At 34.5% G+C, this 13,594-nt stretch overlaps 2 protein-coding genes across 6 annotated transcripts in view; one reads left to right on the forward strand and one right to left on the reverse strand.

Annotated features, from left to right (window-relative positions):
• The window catches only part of LOC136041519 (exosome complex component RRP46-like), a gene marked incomplete at its 5' end in the record, with an annotated part of 363,665 nt that overhangs the window by 218,111 nt on the left and 131,960 nt on the right, over positions 1 to 13,594 (reverse strand). The window lies entirely within an intron of this gene.
• The window catches only part of LOC136041468 (PAS domain-containing protein cky-1-like), a 121,395-nt gene that overhangs the window by 105,522 nt on the left and 2,279 nt on the right, over positions 1 to 13,594 (forward strand). For 4 of the 5 annotated variants that reach the window (XM_065726157.1, XM_065726156.1, XM_065726161.1 and 1 more), the window contains one exon: positions 7,893 to 7,999. The exons of the other annotated variant lie outside the window; for it this stretch is intronic. In XM_065726157.1, the coding sequence (XP_065582229.1) occupies positions 7,893 to 7,999 (107 nt within the window). The remainder of the gene's footprint in view (positions 1 to 7,892; positions 8,000 to 13,594) is intronic. 5 annotated transcript variants of the gene reach the window in all.

Below are 13,594 nucleotides of genomic sequence, written 5' to 3' on the forward strand. Positions count from 1 at the left end.
TATATATATATATACATATATATATATATATATATATATATATATATATATATATATATATATATATATAAATAAATATATATATATATATATATAAATATATATATATATATAAAATATATAATATATGTGAAATATATAATATATATATATATAATATATATATACATAAATATGTATATATATATAATAGCTATTGGGGTGGCGCTTCGCGCCACCCCAACACCTAGTTGGTGGTGCGCTTCGTGCCCCCCCAAGCCCCCCCGCGCGCGTAAGTCGTTACGCGCCATATTACTTACGCGCCATTGTAGTTGTGTCCCTGTGTCCTACCTGTAAATAGAAATAGATATATATATATATATATATATATATATATATATATATATATATATATATATATATATATATATATATATATATATATATATATATATATATATATATATATATATATATATATATATATATTTAACTACGTAAAACATGCGAATATACAACATTCTTCGCTGTCCCATTGTCTATGCATATAAATAGATTGTCAGGTTTACTGACTCTTGAACATGCAACATATAATTGTCCATTGGAAAAACAATCCGTATTCAGATCTATACCTCATTATTCTAATGATGTGTCCCTGTGTCCCGGTCGTCATTTATATTCCCTGTGTCCCGGTCGTCATTTTTGTCCCGGTGTCCCAGTTTGTAATTTCTCTTTGAGTGTCCCGGTCGTCATTTATATTCCCTGTGTCCCGGGGTCTTGGTCGTCATTTGTGTCCCGGTGTCCCGGTCTGTAATTTCTATTCGAACAATCCCTGTGTCCCGGTCGTCATTTATATATCCCGCCTGTGCCCCCGGCGTCCCCGTTGTAGTTGTGCCCCTGTGTCCCGGTCGTCATTTATATTCTGTGTCCCGGTCGTGATTTGTGTCAAGCGCCACCCCAACACCTAGTTGGTGGGGCGCTTCGCGCCCCCCAAGCCCCCCCGCGCGCGTAAGTCGTTACGCGCCATATTAGTTACGCGCCATTGTAGTTGTGTCCCTGTGTCCCACCTGTGAATAGAGATAGATATTTATATATATATATATATATATATATATATATATATATATATATATATATATATATATATATATATATATATATATATATATATATATGTTTTTAACTACGTAAAACATGCGAATATACAACATGCTTCACTGTCCCATTGTCTATGATATAAATAGATTGTCAGGTTTATTGACTCTTGAACATGCAACATATAATTGTCCATGGGAAAAACAATCCGTATTCAGATATATACCTTATTATTCTAATGATGTGTCCCTGTGTCCCGGTCGTCATTTATATCCCCTGTGTCCCGGTCGTCATTTGTGTCCCGGTGTCCCAGTTTGAAATTTCTCTTTGAGTGTCCCGGTCGTCATTTATAGTCCCTGTGTCCTGGTGTCCCGGTCGTCATTTGTGTCCCGGTGTCCCGGTCTGTAATTTCTATTCGAACAATCCCTGTGTCCCGGTCGCCATTTATATATCCCGCCAGTGCCCCCGGCGTCCCCGTTGTAGTTGTGTCCCTGTGTCCCGGTCGTCATTTATATTCCCTGTGTCCCGGGGTCTTGGTCGTCATTTGTGTCCCGGTGTCCCGGTCTGTAATTTCTATTCGAACAATCCCTGTGTCCCGGTCGTCATTTATATATCCCGCCTGTGCCCCCGGCGTCCCCGTTGTAGTTGTGCCCCTGTGTCCCGGTCGTCATTTATATTCCGTGTCCCGGTCGTGATTTGTGTCAAGCGCCACCCCAACACCTAGTTGGTGGGGCGCTTCGCGCCCCCCAAGCCCCCCTGCGCGCGTAAGTCGTTACGCGCCATTTTAGTTACGCGCCATTGTAGTTGTGTCCCTGTGTCCCACCTGTGAATAGAGATAGATATATATATATATATATATATATATATATATATATATATATATATATATATATATATATATATATATATATATATATATATATATATGTTTTTAACTACGTAAAACATGCGAATATACAACATGCTTCACTGTCCCATTGTCTATGATATAAATAGATTGTCAGGTTTATTGACTCTTGAACATGCAACATATAATTGTCCATGGGAAAAACAATCCGTATTCAGATCTATACCTTATTATTCTAATGATGTGTCCCTGTGTCCCGGTCGTCATTTATATCCCCTGTGTCCCGGTCGTCATTTGTGTCCCGGTGTCCCAGTTTGAAATTTCTCTTTGAGTGTCCCGGTCGTCATTTATAGTCCCTGTGTCCTGGTGTCCCGGTCGTCATTTGTGTCCCGGTGTCCCGGTCTGTAATTTCTATTCGAACAATCCCTGTGTCCCGGTCGTCATTTATATATCCCGCCAGTGCCCCCGGCGTCCCCGTTGTAGTTGTGTCCCTGTGTCCCGGTCGTCATTTATATTCCCTGTGTCCTGGTCGTGATTTGTGTCTGGGTTTCCCAGTCTGTAATTTTTCTTTGAGGTTCCCGGTCGTCATTTATGTTCCTTGTGTCCCGGTAATCATTTGTGTCCCGGTGTCCCGGTATGTAATTTCATCAGTTGACAAACATGACGTCAGTCAAACATGACGACAAACAACTTCATGACGCATACAGCTCAATCCTTAAAATGACGTCAGTCGACAAACATGACGTCACCCGACAGACCCACACACACACAGACAACTTATTTTTATATATATATATATATATATATATATATATATATATATATATATATATATATATATATATATATATATATATATATATATATATATATATATATATCTGAAAATTCATTCACTTCATATTAAAAAGGAGAAATTTCATGTTTCTAGATAGGGCCTTAAGGGCTTCCTCATATATTAAATTTCAATGCATAATTTTCATCAAGATTTCACACTTTTTGGCATAGTTCCACACAGAACTATAAACAGAAATAGTATCCTCTGGTTGCGCATTTGGATTGGTCTCTGCTTGGTAATGCAGAAATTCTGCGACACCGCCACCAGAATCATCCAAATAAGAAGAAAAAGAAAGGACATTAAGCTTTACAGTGTTAGTTAATTTTTTTTTGTCATAAAAAATGTCCTGTCATAAAAGTGCACCTTCCTTCAATAAAGCAATAATTTTCTGTCCAAATAGGGTCTAATGGCAGTAAATAAATATTTTGAGACGGCCATTCGAGATTTCAGGGTCAAAAACTTGTTACAGAAGGCTTAAAATAAGCTCGCTTGAACCTCCTTCAGCCCTCATTTTGGAAAAAACCCCTCCTTATTCTGAAAACCATTTATTATACATTATTTATTATACATCTATAAACCATTATGTGTGGTATTCTGGGGTTAATGGTTATTACTTCTGCTCCAGAAAAGAAGATACTTTCCAAAAAAAGATGGAGAAATTGCCACAAGTATAAAGCCTTGAAAAACAATTTTTATCATGGCGACAATTTTGTAGTCATAAATTTGCATCAATTTTATTTTCGTTGCAAAACGATCCAACTTTTAGCATTTAATCTATTTTATTTTTCACTGTAATGAATATTAGCTCTCACATCGAGGATTTATTTTACCTTGGATATGAAATAAAAACATTTTTCTTATATATATTTGTATCTGAAAACCGAGTTTTCTTAGATTTTACTTTGGGTTGTTTCAGAATAAAAGTAAGAAGACTTTTATACCACATTCAACCATCAAAATAATTAAGCGAAACTAGTTGTTTAAATTCGACAACGCTTTTTTCAGTAAAAATAATTTAAATGTTAATAACTCTTGATTATCAGAGACAACAAAGTTTTCGAAGGAAAGCTGCGTCTTTTTAATATCTTTACTGCTCATTTTAGCTATTTTAGCTCATTTTCTGCTGATTTCCCACCCATTTGTTTTATTTGATTTGGTCCCAACTACCATTAAATTTACATAAGTGTATCAATGACGTATTTTCGTCAAATCCAGGGGGAGGGGCAAAGCTGGAGTGAATTTTCCCAAAAATCAAGTCAAAATGACAATGAAAACTGAAAAATGTGCCATATAGTAAAAAAAAGATAAAGATGCGCCGAAGAAAACTGACCTGTTTCTGTTGATGCTTGAATTATGTAAGCTTATCTTAGTTTTGACAAGATTTTTTGAGAAACTAAATTTCAGCTGGGGGGGGGGCAAACTGATGTCTGGGATGGGCGGTTCCCCCTCTTCTCCATAGAAAATTACACCAATGAAGTATGTGAAGGTATTTTGTTTTTATTAAAAACTGAATTCCTTATTTTTCCAATTATTTAAGAAATATATGGTTGCATATGTTTCCACTCATCTCATTCAAAACCAGGTTTCATTTACACTATTAATGGTGCTTTAAGGGTATGGCATATGGAAACACAAATCATACCTGATTTAGGAACAATAAGAAGGTCTTTGCATTGTAAAATTTTTTCGAAATCACGCTTTTTAATTCTTGATTTTAATAAAACGAGGGTCAGTATTCATTTTATTGTCACAATCCCCAGTACTTTCATTTACTAAGTTCCCACCCGTTGCTCCAGCTCTCGTCTTGAAGGTGACGCAACACTGACATATTGCTAACTAATGGACTTTATCATTTATGATGGATTTTTGGCATCGGTTAAATTCTGGGTTCCTGCACAAACAAGAAAAAACGGAAAACCCAACTGCAATATGATATTATGACGCCCATGATACTTTAATCTGCCAAATTTGTATCATATCAATTCAGTACATGAGTTTATGAAGCAGTTCGTGCTTGATGATTATTTGCTGTGTAAAATGTAAATGGTAATTGCTTTCAGACTAAATGTATTTAATATTAAAAGCCAGCGAATTTAAAAATATGCTTTGTTGCCTTTCTGTTTTGTCTTTTTCACAACAACATAAAAACAACCACATCCACTTTTCACAAAATCATACAACAACTTAGATATTTGTTGTTAGTAGCTCTTTCCTTTTTGTGTGGTATTTTTCACAACAAAACAAAACACAGCAATATTAACTTTTCACAATACCACTAACAACATAAGTTATATTGTTAGATGCTCTTTCCTTTTTGTGTGGTATTTTTTACAACAAGACAAAACACAGCAATATTAACTTTTCACAATACCACTAACAACATAAGTTATGTTGTTCGTAGCTCTTTCCTTTTTGTGTTATATTTTTCACAACAATAAAAAAAACAACAACACCCACATTTCACAGTATATGTTGTTAGTAGCTCTGTTCTTTTCGTGTTGCGGAAGCAACACCATGGTTTCATCCTTCTTTTTTTATTCTTACTTTTCTTGTTCCACCAAAGTTTGTTATTTGAGAGACAATGATAAGGCACTAAGAAAAGTAAAGCTATGTTTTTTCTGAATAACATTTTTTAATGAGCATTGTATCAAATTTTGGAAAACTGTTCACAAGTCTTGACTCGGGCTAATAAGGATTATTTTGCTTGTCTTTAATCTAGAGCCAAAAGTGCACGAGCTCAATCGATGTTTCAGAAACTTGAATTCTCGTCTATACTCCCCAATGGTGCTAAATGGGGGAGGGAAAATTGAGGTGGCATTTGCCCGCTAGACTTATTCTCCCGTTAGATTTCGAAAAATACATTTTTGGTATTTAATTGGAAAATATTCCTTTTTGGTATTTGTGACGAAAAAAAAAAAGCACAAAGCAAAATTGCCACCTTGGAGATTTGAAAATTACATTTGGTTCCCCTCAACATTTTTTTGAGTTGGCGCCACAGATTCTTTTCAGTTTTTATTGTTACTGGAGGCGATTTTTTTTTAATTAAGAAAAAATAGTTCAGGCTTGCATTACTACTCCAGGAAAAGGCAATTGTTTACCACAGTCTATTCGTGTTTTATTTATTTTTTTTGAAATTTTATTGAAAAATTTTAATAGAATGAGGAATTGTACCTCCTCCGTCAAGATTTTGGACAATACATTTTGCCACCAACAACACTTTCATAAATTGGCAGCTCTGGTTCTCTCCAATTACTCTCTTCACTGGAGGCAATTAGTTTTTTAATTAACAAAAAACAACAACAAACATGAAGCCTATTAGCCTAGGCTTGCATTACTACTCCAGGAAAATGTACTTTTCTATACCAGTCTATTCAGGTATCCATAATACCCCTGAAAAATCACATTTTTCTTGCATAAAAGTATTTTGCTCTTTGGCGGACACTCTGAAGTCCTTGTTGTATTTCACTACAAATAATAAGTTAATGTCGAAGTTGACATCATGGCTCAAACTCTGTTCTCCTTGGCTTGTATCAAATTAATAAAACAAATCAGACAGACTGATGATATGAAATAATTATTGAGGTACTTCGAACAGGGTGTTTATATCCCCTTTTGAAATAACTGATCCCAGTTAAAGATTTAAAATATTAGAAATGACAGAATTCAATTTTTATGGACATAGCACTTATCCCACTTATCCCCACTGCTTATGAAGTTCTAAGAATATTAAGAAAAATCAATTTGATCAGAAAGAACGTTAACATTGGCCTTGCGGCTCAACAGATTTTCTTCAAAAAGCTTGTTCCCACTGTTTATAGAATTCCAAAAATATATAAAAAAAAATTTGGTCAGAGAGAGTTTTATTATTGGCCTTGCACCTCAACAGTTTTTCTTCAAGAAGCTTGTCCCCGTTATTTATGAAGTCTCAAAATATCAACAATGATCAATTTTGATCAGAGAGAACGTTAACACTGGCTTTGCGCCTCAACAGATTTTCTTCAAAAAGCTTGTTCCCACTGTTTATAGAATTCCAAAAATATAAAAAAAAAATTGGGTCAGAGAGAGTTTTATTATTGGCCTTGCACCTCAACAGTTTTTCTTCAAGAAGCTTGTCCCCGTTGTTTATGGAGTCTCAAAATATGAACAATGGCCAATTTTGATAAGAGAGAACGTTAACATTGGCCTTGCGCCTCAACAGATTTTCTTCAAAAAGCTTGTTCCCACTGTTTAAAGACTTCCAAAAAAAAAAAAAAATTGGTCAGAGAGAGTTTTATTATTGGCCTTGCACCTCAACAGTTTAGTTCTTCAAGAAGCTTGTCCCCGTTGTTTATGGAGTCTCAAAATATCAACAATGATCAATTTTGATCAGAGAGAATGTTAACATTGGCCTTGCGCCTCAACAGATTTTCTTCATAAAGCTTGTTCTCACTGTTTATAAAATTCCAAAAATATATAAAAAAAAAAATTTGGTCAGAGAGAGTTTTATTATTGGCCTTGCACCTCAACCGTTTTTCTTCAAGAAGCTTGTCCCCGTTGTTTATGGAGTCTCAAAATATCAACAATGATCAATTTTGATCAGAGAGAACGTTAACATTGGCCTTGTGCCTCAACAGATTTTCTTCAAAAAGCTTGTTCCCACTATTTATAGAATTCCAAAAATATATAAAAAAAAAAATTTGATCAGAGAGAGTTTTATTATTGGCCTTGCACCTCAACCGTTTTTCTTCAAGAAGCTTGTCCCCGTTGTTTATGGAGTCTCAAAATACCAATAATGGTCAATTTTGATCAGAGAGAACGTTAACATAGGCCTTGCACCTCAACGGATTTTCTTCAAAAAGCTCGTTCCCACTGTTTATAGAATTCCAAAAATAAAAAAAAAAAATAAAAAAAATTTGGTCAGAGAGAGTTTTATTATTGGTCTTGCACCCCAACAGCTTTTTTCGAGAAGCTCTGCAGCTAACAGGATTCTGCAACTAACAGGTATTTGGTATTTGTTCCTTGACTGCATCTGCTCTAATCAGAGAATTTTTCTGACTAGTTTCATTTAGTTCGATGATTAGACTAAACTAATCAGATTGAAACTAGATTAAGTCTTTCATTTGTCTAAAGTTTAATTCAGACAATTTGTTTCAGCACTGAGCATTATCTAGGCTACTCAAATAACTATCTTCAAAATGTTTCTTGGTATGACCTATTGCATTGGGATTGCTTATTCGATGCACAAGCTAAGCACAAACTTGGTAAGTACAGTCTGTTATTTCCGAATCATGTTCGTGCAGTTTAACCCTAATATAATAGAATTTTATTTTTCAAAACTTTCTTCATAGCCATAAATAAAATATTTATATAATAGTACACATAAACAAAATGCATCAAAGGCCTGTTTTTTAGGAATCATTTCATTGGAGCCTAAACTACGTGCGCATTGTGTGCAGTTACGTAATTTCCTGAAAATACTGGAGGGGGGAGGGCAAAGTTGAAGCCAATTTTCCCAAATAAAGTGAAAATGACAGTGACACTGAAAAACGAGCCAATGATAAGAAAGGCAGCTTTCATGGTCTAATTGGCACTTACAACGCTGTGTAATAGAAATGTCTAAAAAGAAATAAAAAAAATAAGGCAGCGTCATTCAGCCAGGGGAGACAGCAACCCCCCCCCCATCATGGGTGCCCTTATACGCCCCTGATTCTTTGTTATTGGAAACGTAACTTGTTCCACTAAGAAGTCATTTCTCATCTGTCCAATCTAGTCAACATCTATTTTGAATTATCAAATGTTAATACCGTAGCAAGTTCTGCTTGAATTTGGCGTCATTCACACGAAAAAAAAAAAATTATGTTTCCAAAGTATATTCAGCTGAAGAATACACGTCCCGCCCATGGTCCTTAAAATGTTGCCCTGCCCCACATATGGGGCATGTGCCCCATGTTGGGAATCACGGAGCTAACGCCAGTTTTCACAAATAAATCCTGATCCCATACAGTTTGTTTGCCATGAAAAATTGACTTAAATGGCTTCAACATGTTCTTAGAATGAATTAAATAAAAAAAAACTAATTTTTTTAGCTGAAAGTAAGGAGCGACATTAAAACTTAAAACGAACAGAAATTACTCCGTATATGAAATGAGTTGTCCCCTCCGCAATCCCTCGCTCTTTACGCTAAAGCTTTAAATTGTTTTAAAAAGTAGAATTGTGGCAAAGAGTCAAACTTTAGCGTAAAGAGCGAGGGATTGCGGAGGGGACAAATCATTTCATATACGGAGTAATTTCTGTTCGTTTTAAGTTTTAATGTCGCTCCTTACTTTCAGCTAAAAAAATTAGTTTTTTATTTATTTAATTTCTGAACGTTTTTGAATTAATGCATGTTTGGTTTTGGCTCTCCGCACATAAATTATTAAAATGAAATTTCTATATTAATTCTTTTTTTGGCTAAATGGCTTTCTATTAGTTTTGATCAGACGATTTTGAGGAATAAGGGGTGGAGAAGGAGGCCTAGTTGCCCTCCAATTTTTCGGTTACTTAAAAAGGCAACTAGAACTTTTAATTTTTAACGAACGTTTTTATTAGTAAAAAATATACGTAACTTAAGAATTAACTTACGTAACAAACTTTCATAACCTTATATTTTTATTATGTATACGAGGGGATTTGTACCCTCGTTAATACCTCGCTCTTTACACTAAATCGTAAGTTTTGTCCCAATTCTTTAAGAATGACCCCTGAATCAGAAAGGCCGTAGACTAAATAGTTGAAATTACTAAAAATACTTTAGCATAAAGAGCAAGGTATTTATCTCCTCCTAAATACCTCGCTCTTTATGCTAAAGTATTTTTAGAACCCCTCATATGCGTAATAATCTTTGTTCGTTTTAAGTTTCAATGCTACTTCTTCCTTTCATTTGAAAAAACGTTTTCATTTTTATTTTTCATTGTTTTCTTATAGTAATGCTAGAGAATCCTGCGCCCTTGTCATTGAATTTTTCTTCCCCCATGACAGATTCCTCCAAGGAAAGATCCTCCAACATAGCCCCCTCTCCTCAGCCCCACCCCCAAACAAAATAAAATCCCCCTGAAAATGTCTGTACACTTCCCAATAACCATTACTATATGTAAACACTGGTCAAAGTTTGTAACTTGCAGCCCCTCCCACAGGGATTGCGGGGGAGCAAATCATCCCAAAAGACATAGTTATTATGGTTTTCGACTATGCTGAACATAATGGCTATCTCAAAATTTTGATCCGTTGACTTTGGGAAAAAATGAGCGTGGGAGGGGGCCTAGATGCCCTCCAATTTTTTTGGTCACTTAAAAAGGGCACTAGAACTTTTCATTTCCGTTAGAATGAGCCATCTTGCGACATTCTAGGACCACTTGGTCGATACGATGACCCCTGGGGAAAAGAAAAAAAACAAAAAAAAAACAAACAAACAAATAAACACGCACCCGTGATTTGTCTTCTGGCAAAAAATACAAAATTCCACATTTTTGTAGATAGGAGCTTGATACTCCTACAGTAGGGTTCTCTGATACGCTGAATCTGATGGTGTCATTTTCGTTAAGATCCTACAACTTTTAGGGGGTGTTTTTCCCTATTTTCCTAAATAAGGCAAATTTTCTCAGGCTCGTAACTTTTGATGGGTAAGACTAAACTTGATGAAACTTATATATTTAAAATCAGCATTAAAATGCAATTCTTTTGATGTAGCTATTTATATCAAAAATCAATTTTTTAGAGTTTTGGTTACTATTGAGCCGGGTCGCTCTTTACTACAGTTCGTTACCACGAACTGTTTGAAAGGAGGGAATCCCAAATGTTTCTACTAAGAAACCTACAATAAGGAGGAAGCAGGTAAGCAAGAAATGTGTGTTGCCTTTTGTCAGGCTGGAGCTGCAACAAATTTACAATTGAAGTATCAATTGTAGTATCATAGTATCAATATAACGTATCAATATCAAAATAACGTATCAATATAACGTATATAGTATCAATATAAAGTAGTATCAATATAACTCTTTGCTAACTTTTGCCTATCAGCGATAATCAAATTTTCCGTGAAACGTAAAAAAGTAGCTTTAGTAGCAGCCTTATATTTTCCTGTTTCTAGGAAGGTTGGCTGAAACAGGACAATAACTTAGCTGATTTAAATGCACTTTTTATGCGTTATGAAAACAGTATGAGTTGAATACTATCTAAAAAATTGGCTTTGCAAAATCTTTGTCTTATATATTTAACTTTAGCCTATTCAGTGAACTGTCATTTCTGTCGTTTCTTACTCCCTATTTCTTTCGCTTTTTTTTTATTTTCTTCATAAGAAAATGCGCATTTAGTGCCATCATTTATGTTTGAGTGTCATGGTTTGGATGTTTGTACTGTCTGCATTTGTATGATCTACTTCAATAATGTGGCTATTGCCCCTTACGCGAGTATAAGTGGACATTGCTATTTATCTTTTGGTCGGAGTACAACCATTTCGAAAAAAGAAGTTTCGATGGATGCTTCTTGTATAAAATATGCATGTACCAAAACGAAGGGACCGTTCTAAGCTTCAAGAGACCACTTATCCTGGTCAACCCTTGGCTTTTTGACCTTCTGCGAGAACAATTGAGACAGATTATCTTGGATATTCGTTAGACAGTGGATTCATTGAGAGCCAAATCGAAAGTGATTGATTGGACTCAATAATTTTGTTTCTTAAATCCTATCTGTAAGGATTCTTTAAACATTCCAAGTACCATAGACGACGAAATTGAGGCCCAGCGTCTGCTGCTTAGATAAAACGTCAACTGGCCCTTTTTGTTTATCTACCACCTCTATGCTAGATTTATGTACTTACTTACCTACTTGCGACGAGCGACATACTTTTCAGCCTAAATCAGCACCGATAGTTTTTGATGTTTCATTTGCAGGCTCGTTCTTTACAAGGATGTGAAGCGAGCCTGTTGCTCAACCTTGCAGCTGCTGCGATGGAACCCATTGGCCCTGTATTTCAAAACAGACTTCGATCCACTGCGCTACCAAACATTATACTTATATTTCTCGCCAATGGTTGTCGACGTTTCATTCGCAGGGTTTTTTTTACAGGGATGTGTAGCAAGCCTGTTTCTCAACCTTGCAGCAACTGAGATTCAAACCTGAGCCCCATATAACAAAGTGAATTTTAATCCACTGTGCTGCAGCAAGGATATATTTTTATTATCAAGAATGAATAATTCAAAGTGTAGTATACCTAATCTTTTGAAAGCTAGGAAAAATTAAAAGCCTCTAAAGTTCCGTATATATCTTTTTCAAGGTGGTGTATCATTACGCCATGTAAGCGATAATTACGCCATCATAATTAAGTTTTGCCACCTTTTTCAGACTGAATTAACTCCTAAAGAGTACTACAAATATCCCAACCGGTTAAGTAATTTCTCTGGCTTGTACTTTTAGAAATGTAAATATATATATATATATATATATATATATATATATATATATATATATATATATATATATATATATATATATCTTTATTCTGATATATTTTATGCGTTCTGAAACTATTTTCCTATAAAGAAAAAAGTTATTCTCCTGATTTTCACCTTTTTTAAATTAAAAGTGAGATTGTTTCTTACTTGTAGTCTGCTGTCAAGTCATATATTTTGAATAAATATAGACTAAAATCTACTGCTACTGACAATCCTGATAAGAAACCACAGTTTTAATAAAGTTCCAACCAAAATTCTGTGTCTTTTGCAAGGCCATAAAACAAAAATAAATATTGAAGTATTCAAATGTATATAGAATTTATCTATTTTAAAACTGCCTTTTCTCTGTTGTAATTCACTCACGTACAAGCTTGATATATAGGAGCTCTTTGCTTTATCAGTACTTGTAACTATTGGATTTTCATGTGTATCTGTATCAAGTTTTGCCATATAAAGAAAACTATTTTGCCCTGGATCTAATTCGAAAATTAGGCAAATTTTAGACGTGGTTGTCTATTATTACTGCAGATTGTCTAGATTTTAACACTAGAAAGTAGCCTCATAAAACCCACCTAGAGTGTCTGAAGAATTATCATTATTTAACAATTTACTTCAATAAAAACTTACGAAACATTATTGATGCTGAAGATAAAAAGTTTACAATGATCAGTAAAATAATGTTTTCCTTTGGAAATATTCTTTTATAATATAACTTCTCCCTAGTGTTAAAATGTTTCAAGCTATTCCAGCTTGTAACAAACCTATAGAGGGTATATAAAATACGACTATAATTGAATAGATATCGTTGTTTGGTTTTTTAAAGAAGGAAAAACTACGAGAATAAAAGCTTGAGTAAAACCAAAGAGGGACTATCAAAGTGAACAAATTATACAAATGAAATTTTCTTTGAACTGATTTTTGCGTTTTTCGCACAGAGGTGTAAAAACATTTTTTAGGGATTGCCCTTTCCTGAACAGTAAAAACAAATAAAAGAATAAACAATAAAATTTAATTTTAATTTTTAATAAAATAGAAAAAATATACTGCTTCGTTTAACCAAAAAAAAAACAAACAAAAAATTAAACAAACAAAGACACTTTCCAATGATATAAGTTTCATTTAAACTGAACATCTGTATCTTTGGAACAAAACTGGCGAATTCAAGGTTTTCCCAACACTTACAAAAAAACTAGGTGTTTGCTTTTACTTTCGCTGTTATTTATTCGGAGCTGTTATCTAAGCTCTACAAGTCATGGCAAGCCGGCCCAATTGATTCTAAATAGTTTGCCACACAAACTAAAAACTTTATAATGAATGAAATAGGGTGATTCTTAAAGGTATTAAATTTAAAAAAAACAAGTTTTTTGA

The sequence above is a fragment of the Artemia franciscana genome, unplaced genomic scaffold (genome assembly GCF_032884065.1).
Source record: "Artemia franciscana unplaced genomic scaffold, ASM3288406v1 PGA_scaffold_23, whole genome shotgun sequence".
Lineage (NCBI taxonomy): Eukaryota > Metazoa > Arthropoda > Branchiopoda > Anostraca > Artemiidae > Artemia > Artemia franciscana.